This window comes from Blennius ocellaris, assembly GCF_963422515.1.
Source record: "Blennius ocellaris genome assembly, contig: SCAFFOLD_180, whole genome shotgun sequence".
NCBI lineage: Eukaryota > Metazoa > Chordata > Actinopteri > Blenniiformes > Blenniidae > Blennius > Blennius ocellaris.
This window is the reverse complement of record NW_027662178.1, coordinates 48,801-71,472: the sequence shown is the minus strand read 5'-3', so window position 1 is coordinate 71,472 and position 22,672 is coordinate 48,801. Positions and strand designations below refer to the sequence as shown.

Genomic DNA, 22,672 nt, shown 5'->3' with positions numbered 1-22,672 from the left:
GGATGGTAGTGGTGGCGGCCCCGCAGGATGGTAGTGGCGGCGGCCCTGCAGGATGGTAGTGGTGGCGGCCCTGCAGGATGGTAGTGGCGGCGGCCTGCAGGATGGTAGTGGCGGCGGCCCCGCAGGATGGTAGTGGTGGCGGCCTGCAGGATGGTAGTGGTGGCAGCCCTGCAGGATGGTAGTGGTGGCGGCCCTGCAGGATGGTAGTGGTGGCGGCCCTGCAGGATGGTAGTGGCAGCGGCCCCGCAGGATGGTAGTGGCGGCGGCCCTGCAGGATGGTAGTGGTGGCAGCCCTGCAGGATGGTAGTGGTGGCGGCCCTGCAGGATGGTAGTGGTGGCGGCCCTGCAGGATGGTAGTGGTGGCGGCCCTGCAGGATGGTAGTGGCGGCGGCCCCGCAGGATGGTAGTGGTGGCGGCCCTGCAGGGCTGCTGTCTTACATGAGCCTGCGGTTCCTGCGCGGCGCCGGATTAGAACCCGTGAGCTCCCCCCGGGACTTAGTGGTATAGCTAGCCGGACGGCGCCAGAAACAAACGCAGCGTCTAACGACGCGGGGAGGAATGATCCTCGCTGAGCCCATGATTGAATCATGCTTCACCCTCGGCGGCTGATCGCCGGTCGTCACGGCGACGGCAGGTTCTCACGGCGGCAAAACAAACTGTTGCTACGAGAGAGACTCCAGGCCACCAGGGGCAGAGCTGAGCTTCACCACCAGAGACAACAAGGAGTGACTGAATGACAAAGTTGGCGTAGATATATAACACTAGAAGCCTCACGGCCTGTCGGCGCCCATTGACGCGTTGATTAATGAATTTATTTAGGTTTTTTACTATTTTTGCTGATTTTGGAGAAAACAAAAATAGTCTTTGTTTATAAATATAGACTGTGTGTTTAGTCGACATTAATTCTATGGTTTTCCCCGAATAAATCTCATTACAAGCTTCAGTCTTCAGTAGAAAAACAATGCGATTAATTGAGATTAATTTCAGAAAAGGGTGCGATTAATTACTTAATTTTTTAAAATCTTTTTAAATTTTGGTTTGAACACAAAATCACCTTGTTTAGCTTAAAAAAAAAAAAAAAATAGCCAGTAAAATGAGACCTCAAGAATTTCCTGTTGGGATCATGAACATTTTATAGATCGTCTGATTGTATTTATCATATATTTGAAAGAAAACTTTCAAAACTTTGAAAGAAGACGCTCCGACCCTCTATTGGCTGGAAACTGCTTTTATCTGCGGAACAATTTAGCTGGAATCAAGAGAACAAAAAGGAGATTTTTAATCTATTTTTAAGTGCATTGGTTAAAAGTCCTGGTCTTTACGGCTCTGCTGAGTGACGAGGTGTAAAACCAGCGACCTGCAGAGTGAAACCCTGAACCCTACCGATGGTTTGCACCGTTCACTTCCTGTCAGAGGAGCCGGGCTGGCGGAAAGTCGAGATCTGAGTCAGCCAGGAAACGACAATGAGCAGGTTAAAAACGTTCCCTTGCTTGAAAACCAAAGAGCAGCGGCAACACAAACACGCGCTTCTCTTCTTCCTTGTTTACCTGAAAGCTTCTCTAATCTAGTGTTTATGTCAACAATGGATTACCAGACCAGGGCAGGTATTTTAAACCTGCTGGGTTAACGTGAGCTTGAAACTGAACAAGGTGACATTTAAAACACTTTTCATATTAAGGTTCATTCATTCAGATTCTCCTTTTGCTAAAGTGTGATTTGAGCTATTTATATTCATATTTAGGCCACTGAGTGAAGTTATTGTGGGAAAAAAATCAATATTCAATAATATCACAGCATCTGTGGATCAGAAGAGGTTAATTTAGTGGAGCAGTAGAATTTACAGTTCTTAAAAAAAAATTAAAAAGCGTCTCACGAGAGGAGCTGATGATCCTGCAGCGCCCACTGTTGGACTGTTGATAAACTGCACGCCTCATCGACATGAAATCAAATTACATTTCAAAACGAATAAATAAAATGTGTAATTAAATTAAATTAAATTAAATTAAATTGAATTGAATTGAATTGAATTGAATCAAATCAAATTAAATTAGATTAAATTAAAATACATTAATTTAAATTAAATTAAAATAGAATAAAATAAACAAACAAACACACAAACACAAACAAATAAATAATTCAATTCAATTCAATTTAATTTAATTTAATTTAATTTAAAACACAATAACAGTGAATAAAGTGTTCCTCCTAATTCTAGTTGATGAATTCATCTTGGATGACGTCAAATCTTAAATGGAGTCTCTGAAACACAACTTCTATGTGTCGCCGTTTTCCAGTGTGAGCTACATTATTTTCATTTATCCATCTAGACTTTCTGGTCTTTACCAACTCGTCTGTTTTTTCATTTTTCCGACTCTTCATGCTTTACTCCTTCCTGCCACTAGAGGTCTCTGGTGTCCACTTCATCCTGTGACATCAGCCTTACCTGTTCCCACCTTCCTGATAAACAGCTGGACTCAAACTTTTCACTTTTTACATCTGGTTAACAACTACAGACCCATGTTCATTAATCTCAAACGAATCAGGGATTCATTCACATTTAGCCTGATTTATTGATCTTAACATTTACACAGCTATGAAATACAGCAAATGCCGACTTGAAATAATTGCTGTACTGTTGATTTGCCCCCTGTAGCAAGGCGCCGCTATGCAGTACATATAATAGTACATAACTCCTTTTTTTTTGCTCCACCAGACGAGGTCGGGTTCTTTGAGACTTTCTGCTCTTGTGACCGTCAATCATTCTGATGTACAGTTTCACTCCCACTGCAATTTAATTTGAAAAGTTGTTCTTTTCACTAAAAACAACTACTTCCAGATTCATATCCAGTTTTAATTTGAGGGATTTATTCTCCCGCTGTCAAATTGTAAGAAAGCAACTTTTACTCCGAGTACATTTTTGCGTCAGCAGATCTGAACCACGGTAAGACTGCGGCCTGGCGGCAGGTTCTCGGTTCTCCAGCCTCATGGAGGCAAAGTGCCAATAAACCCAGAAGAAGAAGAAGGTTTCTCCCCTCATACATCCTGAAATCTATATTTTCTTAACCAGAGACCATCGTTAGTGAAAATAATGTCATTTTTTATTGGTTTTTTTATGTTGTGAATTACTGAATCAGTTCAATTTTAGTTCTGTAGATCTAAATACAACCCCCCCCCCCCCCCCCCCCAAAAAAAAACAACAACAAAAAAAAAAAACAGCAGTTTTACAGAGAAAAACCAAGGAGGGAACGAAGAAAAGGAAAAACTAACTTTTAACAGGAAGAACCTGCAGAACCAGAACAAACGCAGACCTGATGAGGGGGACAAACAAACAAACAAACAAACAAAAACTTTACCATTGACATTATGTCCGTAGAAGAACCGGTCAAAAAATGTGTATTAATTGCGCTTTTACTTGAGCAGAATATTTGAGCAGTGGCCAGGAGTAGATCCTCTCGTTAGAAACAAAACTCTCCCAGTGTCCATGACGCAGCGCAGTGACGTCACTGGTAGTGTTGCATTCAGGACCCCTCCTCCCGCAGGCTTGCTTGCTCTCTCCACTCCCGCTGCCGCCTCTCCGCTCGCTTTGCTCGGCGCTGGACTGTCCGGTGTGATGGAGCGCTGGCGGGGCAGAGTGGCTCTGGTGACCGGAGCCTCGGTCGGGATCGGGGCGGCGATCGCCAAGGAGCTGGTCCGCTGCGGGATGAAGGTGATTGGCTGCGCCCGGGACGTGGACAAGATCCAGGTGTGGTCACGCGCTCAACTTTATTCTGCACTTTTCCTTCGCTCACCGGGAAGAAACAGTCCACAACTGTTGGTTCCGTGCAAAAACACAAGTGTGCGTACGAGCTCACACGATTACTTTTCGTGACCGAAAATTAAAAAAAAATACGCACCAGGAAACAGAATTCGGGTGTAAATATTTAGACAGTCGCCATGACTAAAAGACAAACCGGTTAATATTTAACTTGAAGTGACGTGAGTTGTGCGGCTCCCTCTGATTCTTTAATACAGATAAAATCCCAATCACAGAACATATATAAAGATTGTTTCACGTATCTCGTATATAAGATCATATCTTTCAACACGGCTGCCCTTTGACTCACAATGATGCAACGATGTAAACATTAACTATTTATCGGATATCGGCTCGATATCAGCCCGAAATCGAGTATCGGATTTTATTGGTCTGCATCTAATAATAATAATAATAATAATGTTCATAGGTGACTCGCATGTGGTTCACACACCAACTCAGTAGGGGGCGCTCGTGCACCGTAGCGTCAGTGCCGCCCCCACAAATGCCGAAGAAGAAGAAGAGCAGCCGCTCCAGCCAATAGAACGTGCCTGATCATGCACGCGGAGCCCACGTGATCACAACAACAACAACGACGACGACGACGACGTGTGCGCGCTCATGTCGGGTTTAAATGAATTGAGCACCTCCAGCCTCGTTACATTTCTCCAGTACTTTGTAACGAAAGTACTCCCCGGATGTATAAAGAAGTTTAAAAGTGTATTTCCGCACAACAATGTGTTGTTTTTGTCCACAGCACGTACTGACAGGAACAAATACCTGAAGTAAACTTGTTCTTTTGTTTGCACTTTAAAAGTATAATTTGTTCTTATTGGATTTAATTAAGTTGTTTTTCAGGGTCTTCTAATTATTTTTTTTATTTAATTCAACTGTAGAATATTGTAGATTTTATGTTGAAGGTTTATAATATAGGGGTCAGTTTTTCCTAACATTCCACCCTACAAGATGCGTAACAAAAGTACGTAGGATTCGTGGTGATATGGGATCAATATCGTATCGTATCCCTCATTCATCTACATAGAAAGAATATTGTCTCACTTTAGATGGCAAATGAAGCTGATGGTCTTGTCTGGTCTGGTTTTATCTGATTTTATCTTGTCTTGTCTGATGTGGTCTTGTCTTGTCTTATCTGGTCTGATGTGGTCTTGTCTTGTCTTATCTGATTTTATCTTGTCTTGTCTTGTCTTATCTGGTCTGATGTGGTCTTGTCTTGTCTTATCTGGTCTGATGTGGTCTTGTCTTATCTGATTTTATCTTGTCTTGTCTTATCTGATTTTGTCTTGTCTTGTCTTATCTGATTTTGACTTGTCTTGTCTTATCTGATTTTGTCTTGTCTTGTCTTATCTGATTTTGACTTGTCTTGTCTGATGTGGTCTTGTCTTGTCTTATCTGATTTTATCTTGTCTTGTCTTATCCGATTTTGTCTTGTCTTGTCTTATCTGATTTTGACTTGTCTTGTCTTATCTGATTTTGACTTGTCTTGTCTGATGTGGTCTTGTCTTGTCTTATCTGATTTTATCTTGTCTTGTCTGGTGTGGTCTTGTCTTATCTGATTTTGTCTTGTCTTGTCTTATCTGATTTTGACTTGTCTTGTCTTATCTGGTTTTGTCTTGTCTTGTCTTATCTGGTGTGGTCTTGTCTTGTCTTATCTGATTTTATCTTGTCTGGTATGGTATGGTCTTGTCTTCTCTGATTTCGTCTTGTCTTGTCTTATCTGATTTTGACTTGTCTTGTCTGATGTGGTCTTGTCTTGTCTTATCTGATTTTATCTTGTCTTGTCTGGTGTGGTCTTGTCTTATCTGATTTTGTCTTGTCTTGTCTTATCTGATTTTGACTTGTCTTGTCTTATCTGGTTTTGTCTTGTCTTGTCTTATCTGGTGTGGTCTTGTCTTGTCTTATCTGATTTTATCTTGTCTGGTATGGTATGGTCTTGTCTTCTCTGATTTCGTCTTGTCTTGTCTTATCTGATTTTGACTTGTCTTGTCTGGTGTGGTCTTGTCTTGTCTTGTCTTATCTTATTTTATCTTGTCTTGTCTTGTCTTGTCTTGTCTTGTCTTGTCTGATCTGATCTGATCTGATCTGATCTGATCTGATCTTGTCTTGTCTTGTCTTGTCTTGTCTTATCTGATTTTATCTTATCTCGTCTCGTCTCGTCTCGTCTTGTCTGGCCCCAGAAACTGTCCTCAGAGTGCCAGAGCTCCGGCCTCGACGGCGTCTTGGTGCCGTTCCAGTGCGACCTGACCAAGGAGGAGGAGATCCTGTCCTTGTTCGCCGCCATCAAGACGCAGCACGGCGGCGTGGACGTGTGCGTCAACAACGCGGGCCTGGGCCACCCGGAGCCGCTGCTGAGCGGAGCGACCGGCGGCTGGAGGAACATGCTGGAGGTGAGCTCGGCTCCACTTTAGCTCCGGGTGACGGAGGAGGCGGAGTTCATGACCTTTACTGACGTGGACTCAGGTTGGAGGTTCCGCCTGCAGCCGGTTGTTGTTCCATCACAGCCACAGCCTCATTTATTTATCTGTTCATATAAACCAGGATTCTGCAAAGTTTATGACCAGAAGAGATATATATTACCGTATTTTCCGTACTATAAGGCACCTAAATACCTGAAATTTTCTCAAACGCTGCCAGTGCGCCTTATAGCCCGGTGCGCCTTATATATGGAAGAATTGCTCCACTCCAGACTGCTATTTGACAGCTGAACAACCAGAAGCTTTTATTTTGACAACTCTAACTTTGCAACCGGATCCTCAGAGCGGACGACACTCCACACAACACATTCATCACTCATGGTTGCACACCAACATTCTAACAAACCAAAATAAACTAGATGAAATAATTACTCCCTAAACTGGGGAACAAAAACACATAAACACAATCAACACAACACCAAGCCCAACAACAACCCACAATAACCTCCAACAACACAAAACATGAATTCCCATCATGCCTTGCATCCTGAGCTCCTCAGTGCAGCCGATAGCTGCAATGAATTATGGGAGTTTCTGTTTGTGGTGTTTTAAATGCAATTATTGGGGGTTCTATTTGGTTTGTGGTGTCGGTAATAATTGTGTTGTGTTGTGTTTTTGTTGCTTAGTTCATGTAGTTTAGTTTATTACCGGTAGTTGTAAGTTGTCAACCAGCAGTGAAGAAGGTTTTGTGTGTAGTCTCCTCCTGGCATAGGCTGCAGGTAGGACTATCAAAATAAAGTGTGTGCACCTCTCTGGGTGTTAGAATCAGTGGAAAATGTAACCTAATGGCTTTGAGCTATAAAGGTTGCTGACCACTGGTCTATTGCATGCGCCTTATATATGAACAAAGTTGTAAATTATGTCAGTCAATGTAGGTGTGTCTTATAGTGCGGAAAATATGGTAGTAGTTTTTTGGGGGGGAAAGTACAAACTCTCTCATTTCTGAAGTTTCATTTACAATTTAGGATGTATTTTCATCATATTTTCAGATTCACACTTTCTTTTCAACTTTTTTAAAATCTTTTCAATGGTATTTTTTTTTTACTTTTAAGCGGTTTTATGTTTTTTCCCTCCATTTTAAAGCCTTTTTTAAAAAATACATTTAGAAATTGTAGTCATTTAAAAAAAAAATGTAATGCTGTTTTGGCATTTTTTTTCCCCATTTCATGTAGTTTTAACAATTTTTTTTCCATTATATTTTTGCCTTTTGCAGCCAAAAGATAAAAGTCCTTTTGAAGATGCCACTTGTGTGCACATAGAATAAAAAGCAGATCTTTACACATAAAGTGACTGACAGAGGAGCTGCAGCCTCCCTGCCGTGATGTGAGGCCCGGTCTGCACGTGAACGGCCGGTCTGCAGGTGAACCGCCGGTCTGCACGTGACCCGCCAGTCTACACGTGAACGGCCGGTCTGCAGGTGAACCGCCGGTCTGCACGTGACCCGCCAGTCTACACGTGAACCGCCGGTCTGCACGTGACCCGCCGGTCTGCACGTGAACCGCCGGTCTGCACGTGACCCGCCAGTCTACACGTGAACCGCCGGTCTGCACGTGAACCGCCGGTCTGCACGTGACCCGCCAGTCTGCACGTGAACCGCCGGTCTGCACGTGAACCGCCGGTCTGCACGTGACCCGCCAGTCTGCACGTGAACCGCCGGTCTGCACGTGAACCGCCGGTCTGCACGTGAACCGCCGGTCTGCACGTGAACCGCCGGTCTGCACGTGACCCGCCAGTCTGCACGTGAACCGCCGGTCTGCACGTGAACCGCCGGTCTGCAGGTGAACCGCCAGTCTGCACGTGACCCGCCGGTCTACAAGTGAACCGCCGGTCTGCACGTGAACCGCCGGTCTGCACGTGACCCGCCTGTCTACAAGTGAACCGCCGGTCTGCACGTGAAACGCCGGTCTGCGTGTGAACCGCCGGTCTGCGTGTGAACCGCCGCTCTGTGCTGCAGGTGAACCGCCGGTCTGCACGTGACCCGCCAGTCTACACGTGAACCGCCGGTCTGCACGTGACCCGCCGGTCTGCACGTGAACCGCCGGTCTGCACGTGACCCGCCGGTCTACACGTGAACCGCCGGTCTGCACGTGAACCGCCGGTCTGCACGTGACCCGCCGGTCTGCACGTGAACCGCCGGTCTGCACGTGAACCGCCGGTCTGCAGGTGAACCGCCGGTCTGCACGTGAACCGCCGGTCTGCACGTGAACCGCCGGTCTGCAGGTGAACCGCCGGTCTGCAGGTGAACCGCCGGTCTGCACGTGACCCGCCAGTCTACACGTGAACCGCCGGTCTGCACGTGACCCGCCGGTCTGCACGTGAACCGCCGGTCTGCACGTGACCCGCCGGTCTACACGTGAACCGCCGGTCTGCACGTGACCCGCCGGTCTGCACGTGAACCGCCGGTCTGCACGTGAACCGCCGGTCTGCAGGTGAACCGCCGGTCTGCACGTGAACCGCCGGTCTGCACGTGAACTGCCGGTCTGCACGTGAACCGCCGGTCTGCACGTGACCAGCCTGTCTACAAGTGAACCGCCGGTCTGCACGTGAAACGCCGGTCTGCGTGTGAACCGCCGGTCTGCGTGTGAACCGCCGCTCTGTGCTGCAGGTGAACCGCCGGTCTGCACGTGACCCGCCAGTCTACACGTGAACCGCCGGTCTGCACGTGACCCGCCGGTCTGCACGTGAACCGCCGGTCTGCACGTGACCCGCCGGTCTACACGTGAACCGCCGGTCTGCACGTGAACCGCCGGTCTGCACGTGACCCGCCGGTCTGCACGTGAACCGCCGGTCTGCACGTGAACCGCCGGTCTGCAGGTGAACCGCCGGTCTGCACGTGAACCGCCGGTCTGCACGTGAACCGCCGGTCTGCAGGTGAACCGCCGGTCTGCAGGTGAACCGCCGGTCTGCACGTGACCCGCCGGTCTTCACGTGAACCGCCGGTCTGCACGTGACCCGCCGGTCTGCACGTGACCCGCCGGTCTACACGTGAACCGCCGGTCTGCACGTGACCCGCCGGTCTGCACGTGAACCGCCGGTCTGCACGTGAACCGCCGGTCTGCAGGTGAACCGCCGGTCTGCACGTGAACCGCCGGTCTGCAGGTGAACCGCCGGTCTGCAGGTGAACCGCCGGTCTGCACGTGACCCGCCGGTCTGCACGTGAACCGCCGGTCTGCACGTGAACCGCCGGTCTGCACGTGAACCGCCGGTCTGCACGTGACCCGCCGGTCTACAAGTGAACCGCCGGTCTGCAGGTGACCCGCCGGTCTACAAGTGAACCGCCGGTCTGCGCGTGAACCGCCGGTCTGCGCGTGAACCGCCGGTCTGCGTGTGAACCGCCGCTCTGTGCTGCAGGTGAACGTCCTGGCGTTGAGCATCTGCACACGTGAGGCGTATCGGTCCATGAAGGAGACGAACGTGGAAGACGGACACATCATCCATATCAACAGGTGTGGATAAAAAAAAAAAAAACACTTGCTGCGTTTAATCTCAACATACTTAAAGTCCCAGTGAAATGTAACACACTACTTTGCAAAAAACGATAGTTGTGGTTCTACTTGTAAGGTTCCTCCGACTCTGCCCCACCACTGTTGTCGCATAACAAAGTTATTTGAATTTTGAATCTCCAGCCGACAAAATCGGGGAATCCTTCGTTGTGGGCGGAGCCTATGTGTGACATCACGAGTTGTGCACATCTCGATCTGTTGTGTTTATATCGGCTTGTTTCCTCTTAAATATCCAAGTTTTTACAGTGTTTTGAAGTTCTAGTCGCCGTTTTATGAGCCTTGATGAAAGATTGAGCCTGGAAGAGACCAGAGAGGAGGAAAGGAGCACGGGCGGTGGGAGCCACTAGCTCGCGTGGCTAGCGGGAGGCGCTAGCTCGAGCGGCTAGCGGGAACCACTAGCTCGAGCGGCTAGCGGGAGTCGCTAGCTCGGGCGGCTAGCAGACGATCCAGTAACACCTGGACTCTCCGGTGATTCCTCAGTCTTCTAGCTCTTGGACGTGTTGGAACCAGGAAGACGGTCGTTCTGCCAAAAGTCAAGAGCCTCAAAGCCTCAAAGGTGAAAAGTGGCAGCTGCTGAGGCGAGGAGACGAGGGCGAATGGAGGACGAAGCGTCTTCTGCTTCCTCAAACATGTTCCAGACGGGGTCACCGATGGCAGAACCACCTTCTGTGTCTTCTTCATCAATCACTGGGTTTGAAATGACCATGATGATGAAATCTGGTTCAATTCAGCCTCTTCGTGGTCAAAACTCTGATCCTCCATAATGTAAACACAACTTGGGCGTGTGCACAACTCGTGATGTCACTCTGTTATTGTCAGAAGCTCCGCCCAGCAGAGGAAATAGCGCCGTTTATCGGCTATTTTCTCTCAGATTGTCGTGTTTTAACATTTGACCTTCAGCCAGTTAGCAGGAAAATGTCCCTAGAAGCGACAGCCAGGGTGTTTTGGAGGTGGAACCTTCATTTCACTAGGACTTAAGGCTTAATTAAACTTATTTTTTTAACTGAAATCCCCGGTCATGAGGCGCCAGACGTCACAGTTAGCTTCATTAAGTGAACTCGTGTTGGTGGACATTAACCAGCCGACCGCCGGGACGTCTTGTGTTGCAGCGTCTGCGGCCACGTCGTGATCCCCGCCCCCGATCTCCATTTCTACACCGCCACCAAGTACGCAGTGACGGCGCTGACGGAGGGCCTGCGGCAGGAACTGCGTCAGGCCGACTCCCAGATCCGAACCACGGTAAGACTGCAGCCTGGCCCGACGGCACGGCGGCAGGTTCTCCAGCCTCATGGAGCCTAAGTGGTGATAGAAGAAAAGGAAGAGGAAGCAAAGAAGAAGAGAAAGAGGAAGAAGAAGTAGAGGAAGAAGAAGAGAAAGCAAAGAAGAAGCGGAAGAGGAAGAAGAGGAAGCAAAGAAGAAGAAGAGGAAGAAGAAGTAGAGGAAGAAGAAGAAGAGGAAGCGAAGAAGAAGAGGAAGAAGAAGAAGAGGAAGAAGAAGTAGAGGAAGAAGAGGAAGAGGAAGCAAAGAAGAAGAAGAAGAGGAAGCAAAGAAGAAGAGGAAGAAGAAGTAGAGGAAGCAAAGAAGAAGAGGAAGCAAAGAAGAAGAGGAAGCAAAGAAGAAGAAGAAGAGGAAGCAAAGAAGAAGAGGAAGAAGAAGAAGAGGAAGAAGAAGTAGAGGAAGAAGAGGAAGAGGAAGCAAAGAAGAAGAAGAAGAGGAAGCGAAGAAGAAGAGGAAGAAGAAGAAGAGGAAGAAGAAGTAGAGGAAGAAGAGGAAGAGGAAGCAAAGAAGAAGAAGAAGAAGAGGAAGCAAAGAAGAAGAGGAAGAAGAAGTAGAGGAAGCAAAGAAGAAGAGGAAGCAAAGAAGAAGAGGAAGAGGAAGAAGAAGAAGAAGGTTTCTCCCCTCATACATCCTGAAATCTATATTTTCTTAACCAGAGACCATCGTTAGTGAAAATAATGTAATTTTTTATTGTTTTTTTATGTTGTGAATCACTGAATCAGTTCAATTTTAGTTCTGTAGATCTAAATACAACACCCCCCCCCCCCCCCCCCCCCCCCAAAAAAAAAAACAGCAGTTTACAGAGGAAAACCAAGGAGGGACTGAAGAAAAGGAAAAACTAACTTTTAACAGGAAGAACCTGCAGAACCAGAACAAAACGCAGACCTGATGAGGGGGACAAACAAACAAACAAACAAACAAAAACTTTACCATTGACATTATGTCCGTAGAAGAACCGGTCAAACTACAACCTTGAACACTATAACACCTTTTTCTATTTTTTTTTTTATTATAAAACCTTAAAAAAACATGCAAGTGTCAACAACCTGTTTAATTCTACAGAGTCACATTATAGACATACACATGTAGAACAAGCCACAATTCATCCCGACGCCTGTGGGGTAAAAGAAAAAAGGATCCTGATATAAAATTTGTATTGCAGAAGGAGGAAAAGATTCAAAATTGTCCACTCGTAATGAGACTGTGTAAAATAGACCAGAGTTTTTCACCCTCTGCTCCGCGGCTCACTGGTGTTTCCTCCAGATCGTCAGCTGAGCCGTGGGAAATTATCACATTTCACATTATTTTCCAAAAAAACCTTTGCTCTCACAGCGACAGTGTGTTGCAGAGTAATCATGTATAAATACTCTTCACCACTAGAGGGCAACACAGAACTTTGCCGGTGAAATGTAAAGTGACAGACGTCAGTGTGGTTCATCTCCACCTCCTGCTACCATCTTGTATCAAAGTACTGTGTCAGTGACAGTGATGGAGAAGTTTTTGAAAACCAGGATCTCAGCTCTTCATCCATCAGGTCCAGGTTTCACACTGAGGGAGTCACTATTAAAAAAAGTCCTTGTTTCTGGATTTACTGGATTCCTGTTGATCAAACTTTGATGAGAAATACTTTATATTGTTAATAGAGGCTACAGAGTTTAACATTTTAACATTTTCAGGTGATGGTGGTGGAGGTGGTGGTGGAGGTGGTGGTGGAGGTGGAGGTGGTGGTGGAGGTGGAGGTGGTGGTGGAGGTGGAGGTGGTGGAGGTGGAGGTGGAGGTGGAGGAGGTGGTGGTGGTGGAGGTGGTGGTGGTGGAGGTGGTGGTGGTGTGCCTCCAGATGTTTCCAAAGAAAAAAGTGTGTCTTGGCTCAAAAAGGTTGAAAAACACTGAAATGCACAATTCAACACTTTTTAAAACTATCAGTTGGGACTTCAGAGGCTCTTTTATATACTTAATATTTACCATCGTTTCAAAGAGGAATGTTCCAAAACTAAACTATGAGAAATTTAGATGTAAAATCAAAACAATAAATCAACAACTTAAGTTTAGGTAAAAACACACAGGAAGCAGATTTAAAGCTGGATTTTAAAAAAAACAAGCTCACGCTTCTTCCTGCCCTCTAATAAAACGAGTGAAGTTTTCCACTCGGCTGATCAAATAACCGAATCACAATCTCGGGACGATCTTGAACAAGAAGCCAGTTATTTGGGTGAATTTGGAGTAAAAGTACGGCAAGCTTTTTTTTTTAAATATATATATTTTAAAACGTTGCTTCAGGATGTGATGCTGGTTTCCAGGGCTAGAATTGAATTGAATTAGTGTTTTCTTCCCCTTGTTTTCGCCGTCACATTTCAGTTTGTTTGTTTGTTTGTTTGGTTCGGACGATGAGAATAATGTGAGCGTCTCTGTCCAGTGCATTTCTCCGGGTCGAGTTGAAACAGAATTTGCTCCCCGGCTCTACAAGGACGACGCCGACAAAGCCGCCGGCGCCTACACCGGCTTCAAGGTGAGTTCTCCGCCGTCACGGCGCCACCTGCTGGGAACCCGCCCGTTTTAACTCCGCCTCTTTCTCGCGGCCAGGCGCTGGAGGCCATGGACGTGGCGAATGCGGTAGTGTACGTCCTCGCCGCTCCGCCGCATGTGCAGGTGGGTCGTTCTTCAGTCGAGTCGCTCACCATGTTTTTGGGGGTTTTGTTTTTTTTAACGGTGGAAATCACGACTGTTTACTTCGGCTCGGTGACGTCGACCTTGTGTTTCAGATCGGAGACGTCCAGATGCGACCGGTGAAGCAGCCGTACTGACGCCTCCGTCGACGCCTGGGAACCGTCGGTCGTCAGCTGATTCTGATCGCAAAGAACAAAACGTTCAAATCGGAACAGGCGAAGCTCTGAAATTCACTTTCTGGCGTCTCTCTGTAAGACCGACATGGAAGCAGTAAACAAACGTCACCCGAGCGGTTATTGACTGGAGAATTTGTTTTATTTTGAAATGATGTCCCTGGTTGCGGGTTATATCGACGCCTCACACCGTGCTGGGCGGGGATCTTTGGGGTATGGGGATATTTGGTTTGTCCCATACTGCTGTGAGCATCAGGAGTCTGCTCAGACTCGAATCGCTCCCTTGTTTCTTCAACTCTTTTTTTTTTATGCATCCTCACATATTACATGTTATAAATAGGTAAATATGTTATCTTCCCTTCCACTGACACACACGTATGCATACACACGCACACACGTGTGGCTGTTAAATTGAATTGAATATACTCACAACACACAAAAACATAAATATGAAGACATGATTGTGTCATTGCGTTTGACATAAGGGCTGTATCTCTCTTTCTCTGTCTGTTTCGTAATATGTCATATCAAATGTCAGTCTTTGTAAAAAAAAAAAAAAAAAAAAAAAAAGCATAATACAACGTTTCTCAGCATAAACGATCATATTTGTTTTGTTAAAATCCAGGCAGGAATGAACTGGTGATTATTACAGGCGGAATAAACCTTCCTCTGTCGAAATAAAAGCCCCAGAGGAGCAGGGTGGACCCATCCAAGATGGCGTCGCGCTGCTGTTATGTCTATCGCAGTGGGACCCATCCAAGATGGCGTCAGCAGGCGTCCCCGTCTGTTCGCCCCTCCTCCCGCAGGCTTGCTTGCTCTCTCCACTCCCGCTGCCGCCTCTCCGCTCGCTTTGCTCGGCGCTGGACTGTCCGGTGTGATGGAGCGCTGGCGGGGCAGAGTGGCTCTGGTGACCGGAGCCTCGGTCGGGATCGGGGCGGCGATCGCCAAGGAGCTGGTCCGCTGCGGGATGAAGGTGATTGGCTGCGCCCGGGACGTGGACAAGATCCAGGTGTGGTCACGCGCTCAACTTTATTTATCTTGGCACTTGTTAGGTTAGAAAAAAAGAAACGTTCGCACAAGCTTTAAAACAAGTTTTAAATATATTTATATATGCATGAATGTGACAAAAGTGAAGAAAAAAAAACTCTAACGTCTAATAAAAACAATGTTATGGGGTTTCATTTCCCCTCTTACATAATGCAGGATGGGCGGACACAGGAATTCCTTTATTCACCATGGGAAATGTGTTTCCTCAGCAAACACGATGTGCAAAGTATTTCTGCCCTGCTGAAGTGAAAACAGAATGACATGTGCAGCAGAACATATATTATTTCCTATGCATGGACGTTTTGAGCCCCGCGCAGTGAATTACTACATTTGGCACCAAAACACTCTGCAGCTTTTATAACGACCAGCAGCAGTAAAGTCATCTTCTCTCACCAGTTCCCTGAACAGCTGTTAAAAATTAACTGCTTTATTTGGCTTGTTGGTGATGTTATTTATTTACTTACTTACTTACTTATTGCGCAATAACATCGCCACCTTTGATCGGACCCACACATGTTAAGTTACCGCCTCTTCTCTAACGCTTCTTGGATTCAGGTTTTACCACTTTTATTTTGCACTGTGTGATTTTATTTGATTCTATTTTTATCATGTACAATGTGAGGGTTTTGTTCTCCTGTCCTGCTTTTCTGCTGCTGTGAGACTCTTATCTGATCTGGTCTGATCGAATGTTGTCTCATCTTGTCTCGTCTCGTCTCGTCTCGTCTCGTCTCGTCTCGTCTCGTCTCGTCTCGTCTCGTCTTGTCTGGCCCCAGAAACTGTCCTCAGAGTGCCAGAGCTCCGGCCTCGACGGCGTCTTGGTGCCGTTCCAGTGCGACCTGACCAAGGAGGAGGAGATCCTGTCCTTGTTCGCCGCCATCAAGACGCAGCACGGCGGCGTGGACGTGTGCGTCAACAACGCGGGCCTGGGCCACCCGGAGCCGCTGCTGAGCGGAGCGACCGGCGGCTGGAGGAACATGCTGGAGGTGAGCTCGGCTCCGGCTGGAGTTGTAGTCACGGCGGCCAAATTATCCGCTGCTTTGTTGACTTGAGCAAACGAGGTGAGCGTCAGACTTTGGTCTTCAGGACGACGCTGGTCTGGTTGTTTGTGCAGGTGAACGTCCTGGCGTTGAGCATCTGCACACGAGAGGCGTACCAGTCGATGAAGGAGAGGAACGTGGACGACGGACACATCATCCACCTGAGCAGGTTGACGCCGGGGTTTTCAGATATGACTTCGACTTCGGTGCAGAAAAAAACAAAACAAAACAAACTTGGCAAAGTGCAGTGGAGCCGCATTTCTGGTCCGACTCTGAACGTGTTTAATGAAAACCGTGTTCTCCGTGCGTCGTGGTGGTGGACGGGCGTCTCAAAGCCAGAAGACAGATGATTAACCTGAGTGTCAATAGATCAAAGTGGCAGGGGTGCTTTGAGACCCCCTGGGGGCCCGAGGGCAAGAAGGACTGCGGGGCCTCCTTTTATATATATTTGATTAAATTATGAATGCCCGAAAAACAAACATCTGGAAGGCATGATAAAACTACAAACAAGTAAAAAAACAAGGAATTAAAGTGGAAGTAAGTAAGTGTGACACCTTGGTTTTTCATCTTTTTGTGTTTTTATGTTTTCCTTTCTTAAAACTGCTGCTTGTAGGCCTGAGCTTCTGCAAATGCAGCCACAATCTTTTTTCTGTCCATATCTCAGGACCTCTGAACATCTGTCTCCATGGAAACCAGAGCTGGTGTTACTGTGTGAGCAAAGCTGGACTGCTTCTTGTAACAAAGCTGCTGAAATAAGAATAAAGAGGTGCTCTAAGAAGAGTGTCGTTAACCACACTGTCAAATATGAATGATTAATATATATATCGTATTCACTTAAGTTTACTGCACTTAAATGTGCAGTAAACTTTTCTGCTGTTTTTTTTTGTCGATGACTGGGAGTTGGGGATTAACTGGGATTAACTTTTTTTTAATAACATTACACACACACACACACATCTTACACACATTCTCTCACACCAACATCACTTTTTCTTCTTTCCATCCTCCCCTTGTTTTTCTTTTCTCTTGGCTTCATGTTCCCATGAGGGGGTTTGTTTGTTTGTCCGCTTCACTTTTTTTCCGTGCGTTGATGCAGGGTAGTGCAGTGGGGCCCCATCAGGGAGGTTCCTGTCGTGTCATTGACACGTATCCAGGGGTTACAGGTTGTGTTGCTGATATCTGCCATCAGTCAACCCCCCCCCCCCTCCCCCCCTTACTGGAATCTAACCAGTGACTACTCTGAAAGGGGCCCCCTATAGGGGGGGGTTCCAATGGGCTGTCGTTGCAGTGTCTAATGCAGCTCCATAACTTTGTAATTGAAATTGACTGGTGTCTGATGTTTTTTCCACGTGCACCATCTGGTCCCAGCGTGTGTGGACATCGCGTGGTCGACAACTCCGACCTGCATTTCTACACCGCCACCAAGTACGCCGTGGGGGCGCTGACCGAGGGCCTGAGGCAGGAGCTGTGTCGGGCCAAGTCCCACATCCGGGTCACGGTAAGACCTGCGGCGTGAACGGAACGTGGGAAATGAGGTGATTCATGTTTCCTTCATGGGTTATTACATGAGAGCCTGACCGCCCCCCCCCCCCCCCCCCTCGGTTTGCAGTCGGTTTCTCCTGGGCTGGTGGTGTCAGACTTCATTGCCCGGCTCTACAGCAACGACCCGGACAAAGCTGCAGCTTCATACAGTTATTACAAGGTACCGTCACTTCATACAGTTATTACAAGGTACCATCACTTCATACAGTTATTACAAGGTACCATCACTTCATACAGTTATTACAAGGTACCGTCACTTCATACAGTTATTACAAGGTACCATCACTTCATACAGTTATTACAAGGTACCGTCACTTCATACAGTTATTACAAGGTACCATCACTTCATACAGTTATTACAAGGTACCGTCACTTCATACAGTTATTACAAGGTACTGTAGCGTCACTTCATACAGTTATTACAAGGTACTGTAGCGTCACTTCATACAGTTATTACAAGGTACCGTCACTTCATACAGTTATTGCAAGGTACCGTCACTTCATACAGTAATTACAAGGTACCATCACTTCATACAGTTATTACAAGGTACTGTAGCGTCACTTCATACAGTTATTACAAGGTACTGTAGCGTCACTTCATACAGTTATTACAAGGTACTGTAGCGTCACTTCATACAGTTATTGCAAGGTACTGTAGCGTCACTTCATACAGTTATTACAAGGTACCGTCACTTCATACAGTTATTACAAGGTACCATCACTTCATACAGTTATTACAAGGTACTGTAGCGTCACTTCATACAGTTATTACAAGGTACCGTCACTTCATACAGTTATTACAAGGTACCATCACTTCATACAGTAATTACAAGGTACCGTCACTTCATACAGTTATTGCAAGGTACCGTCACTTCATACAGTAATTACAAGGTACCATCACTTCATACAGTAATTACAAGGTACCATCACTTCATACAGTAATTACAAGGTACCATCACTTCATACAGTAATTACAAGGTACCATCACTTCATACAGTAATTACAAGGTACCATCACTTCATACAGTAATTACAAGGTACCATCACTTCATACAGTAATTACAAGGTACCGTCACTTCATACAGTAATTACAAGGTACCATCACTTCATACAGTTATTACAAGGTACCGTCACTTCATACAGTTATTACGAGGTACCATCACTTCATACAGTTATTACGAGGTACCATCACTTCATACAGTAATTACAAGGTACCATCACTTCATACAGTTATTACAAGGTACCGTCACTTCATACAGTTATTACAAGGTACCGTCACTTCATACAGTAATTACAAGGTACCATCACTTCATACAGTAATTACAAGGTACCATCACTTCATACAGTTATTATAAGGTACCATCACTTCATACAGTAATTACAAGGTACCATCACTTCATACAGTTATTACAAGGTACCATCACTTCATACAGTAATTACAAGGTACCATCACTTCATACAGTTATTACAAGGTACCATCACTTCATACAGTTATTACAAGGTACCATCACTTCATACAGTTATTACAAGGTACCATCACTTCATACAGTAATTACAAGGTACCATCACTTCATACAGTTATTACAAGGTACCATCACTTCATACAGTAATTACAGGGTACCATCACTTCATACAGTAATTACAAGGTACCATCACTTCATACAGTAATTACAAGGTACCATCACTTCATACAGTAATTACAAGGTACCATCACTTCATACAGTAATTACAAGGTACCATCACTTAATACATTAATTACAAGGTACCATCACTTCATACAGTAATTACGAGGTACCATCACTTCATACAGTAATTACAAGGTACCATCACTTCATACAGTTATTACAAGGTACCGTCACTTCATACAGTTATTACAAGGTACCGTCACTTCATACAGTAATTACAAGGTACCATCACTTCATACAGTAATTACAAGGTACCATCACTTCATACAGTTATTATAAGGTACCATCACTTCATACAGTAATTACAAGGTACCATCACTTCATACAGTTATTACAAGGTACCATCACTTCATACAGTTATTACAAGGTACCATCACTTCATACAGTAATTACAAGGTACCATCACTTCATACAGTTATTACAAGGTACCATCACTTCATACAGTTATTACAAGGTACCATCACTTCATACAGTTATTACAAGGTACCATCACTTCATACAGTAATTACAAGGTACCATCACTTCATACAGTTATTACAAGGTACCATCACTTCATACAGTAATTACAGGGTACCATCACTTCATACAGTAATTACAAGGTACCATCACTTCATACAGTAATTACAAGGTACCATCACTTCATACAGTAATTACAAGGTACCATCACTTCATACAGTAATTACAAGGTACCATCACTTAATACATTAATTACAAGGTACCATCACTTAATACATTAATTACAAGGTACCATCACTTCATACAGTAATTACAAGGTACCATCACTTCATACAGTTATTACAAGGTACCATCACTTCATACAGTAATTACAAGGTACCATCACTTCATACAGTAATTACAAGGTACCATCACTTCATACAGTAATTACAAGGTACCATCACTTCATACAGTTATTACAAGGTACCATCACTTCATACAGTAATTACAAGGTACCATCACTTCATACAGTTATTACAAGGTACCATCACTTCATACAGTTATTACGAGGTACCGTCACTTCATACAGTAATTACAAGGTACCATCACTTCATACAGTTATTATAAGGTACCGTCACTTCATACAGTTATTACAAGGTACCGTCACTTCATACAGTAATTACAAGGTACCATCACTTCATACAGTTATTACAAGGTACCGTCACTTCATACAGTTATTACAAGGTACCATCACTTTATACAGTTATTACGAGGTACCATCACTTCATACAGTAATTACAAGGTACCGTCACTTCATACAGTTATTACAAGGTACCATCACTTCATACAGTTATTACAGGGTACCGTCACTTCATACAGTTATTACAAGGTACCATCACTTCATACAGTAATTACAAGGTACCATCACTTCATACAGTTATTACAGGGTACCGTCACTTCATACAGTAATTACAAGGTACCGTCACTTCATACAGTTATTACAAGGTACCATCACTTCATACAGTTATTACAAGGTACCATCACTTCATACAGTTATTACAGGGTACCGTCACTTCATACAGTTATTACAAGGTACCATCACTTCATACAGTTATTACAAGGTACCATCACTTCATACAGTTATTACGAGGTACCGGCAAAATAGTTAAAAGCCCCTTTTAAAAAGGACCTTGTGTGTAAACGACCATTTTATTTTGGTATAATTTTGTGAGTCGTTCAGGAGCAATTGGGGTCCGAAGGGCCCCGGCTGTATGATTATTTAATACAATTCAGAATATCTCCATTACCGTTTGTCCCCTCGCAGCCTCTGGACGCCCAGGACGTTGCCGACGCCGTCGTCTACATCCTCAGCGCGCCTCCTCACGTGCAGGTTCGTCGCCCTCGCTGGTTTTCTGGAACGTCTAACTCGGACGAGTTACGGCGAGCGGTTTGATGACGATGCTTTTTGTTTCAGATCGGCGACATCCTGATGCAATCTGCCGAGGAGCCGTGCAACTTGTGGAACCAGCAACTTGAGAAAGCAGCAACTTGTGGAACCAGCAACTTGTGAAACCAGCAACTTGTGGAACCAGCAACTTGTGAAAGCAGCAACTTGTGGAACCAGCAATTTATAGAACCAGCAACTTATAGAGCCAGCAACTTGTGAAAGCAGCAACTTGTGGAACCAGCAACTTATAGAACCAGCAACTTGTGGAACTAGCAACTTGAGAAAGCAGCAACTTGTAGAACCAGCAATTTGTGAAACCAGTTACTTGTAGAACCAGCAACTTGAAAAACCAGCAACTTGTAGAGCCAGCAACTTGTGGAACCAGAAACTCGAGAAAGCAGCAACTTGAGAAAGCAGCAACTTATAGAACCAGCAACTTGTGGAACCAGCAACTTATAGAACCAGCAACTTGTGGAACCAGCAACTTGAGAAAGCAGCAACTTATAGAACCAGCAACTTGTGGAACCAGCAACTTATAGAACCAGCAACTTGAGAAAGCAGCAACTTATAGAACCAGCAACTTGTGAAAGCAGCAACTTGTGGAACAAGCAACTCCAGTCAAGAACAAGCAGTTAAAGAGGGGAATAAATAAATAAATAAATAAAGACAGTTCCAAACAAGAGCAATCAGAGATTTCTGACTTCCGCCAAAGATCAATAAATTCCAGATCAACTCCCAAAGCAATGAATTAAAAAAAGAATTTAATATACGCTGATGACATTGCAGAATGTACTGAACCAAATTGTGCTTTTAATTTGGTAGCGGACAGGTTTTTTTAAGCATCACTCAAGTCCACTTTCTTTTTGTTATTTTTTTTTTTACAAATGAAAACATTTCAAACGTGTGAAATAACCTGTGGCAGCTGGAAAAGTAATAAAAAAAAGCTTGTTCATGTCCTTAATTTGATGGATTGTTTGATTTTTCACCGGAAACAAAAACTTGACCACAAATAATGGTGAAATAATGAACAACTGACAACAAATAACAACTGAAAATATCAGTATAAAGGTTGTTAATGGAAGTGACTTGGTCTGTGAGCATGTGAGCGTCAGCTGACCTCGGGGGGGGGGGGGGGGGGGGTCCTAAACCTCCACCGGGAGGCCAAAGTCCTCCGGCCCCCCCCGACAGCAGAGCCCAGTACTGATCCTCAAGTATTTCCTGACCAATTCTCTGAGCTTCAGAATCACATGAAAGAGGCTCAAGCTTCTCAGTGTTACACTGCCAGCTCTTTGCTTTTCTCGAGTTTAATATGATATCATGTAATATAATATAATGGAATGGAATGGAATGTAACATAATATAATATAATATAACATAATATAATATAATATAATATAATATAATATAATGTCACTGTCCTCATTGGAAAACAAGCATTCTTAGTAAATAAGCTGTTTTCTAACAGTGAACCGACTTCCTGTCTCTCCAAGTGTCTCAACACATTATCAGGGAATATTTTGCATAATTCCACTGGAATTAACTCTGAGGGCTTCATACATGTGTGTTTGTGGACCAA

At 45.1% G+C, this 22,672-nt stretch overlaps 2 protein-coding genes across 4 annotated transcripts; both read left to right on the top strand.

The window, feature by feature from the left end:
- Positions 1-3,524: 3,524 nt before the first annotated feature.
- On the top strand, positions 3,525-14,394 carry LOC308148168 (dehydrogenase/reductase SDR family member 11-like). Of its 2 annotated transcripts, none has more exons than XM_080521610.1 (7): positions 3,525-3,706; positions 5,989-6,198; positions 9,637-9,731; positions 10,898-11,027; positions 13,481-13,573; positions 13,648-13,713; positions 13,827-14,394. In XM_080521610.1, the coding sequence occupies exons 1-7, from the start codon at positions 3,611-3,613 to the stop codon at positions 13,866-13,868; spliced, it is 732 nt and encodes a 243-aa protein (XP_080377736.1). In that variant the 5' UTR covers positions 3,525-3,610; the 3' UTR covers positions 13,869-14,394. The 2 variants fall into 2 exon arrangements, with proteins under 2 accessions (XP_080377736.1, XP_080377735.1); XM_080521609.1 differs by having other exon boundaries at positions 3,525-3,742; positions 13,827-14,338.
- A 137-nt stretch (positions 14,395-14,531) lies between these two features.
- LOC308148164 (dehydrogenase/reductase SDR family member 11-like) lies at positions 14,532-22,057 on the top strand. Of its 2 annotated transcripts, none has more exons than XM_080521602.1 (7): positions 14,532-14,877; positions 15,725-15,934; positions 16,063-16,157; positions 17,357-17,486; positions 17,598-17,690; positions 20,974-21,039; positions 21,124-22,057. In XM_080521602.1, exons 1-7 carry the CDS (start codon positions 14,638-14,640, stop codon positions 21,217-21,219), a joined length of 930 nt encoding a protein of 309 aa, XP_080377728.1. In that variant the 5' UTR covers positions 14,532-14,637; the 3' UTR covers positions 21,220-22,057. The 2 variants fall into 2 exon arrangements, with proteins under 2 accessions (XP_080377728.1, XP_080377727.1); XM_080521601.1 differs by having other exon boundaries at positions 14,532-14,913.
- Positions 22,058-22,672: the final 615 nt, after the last annotated feature.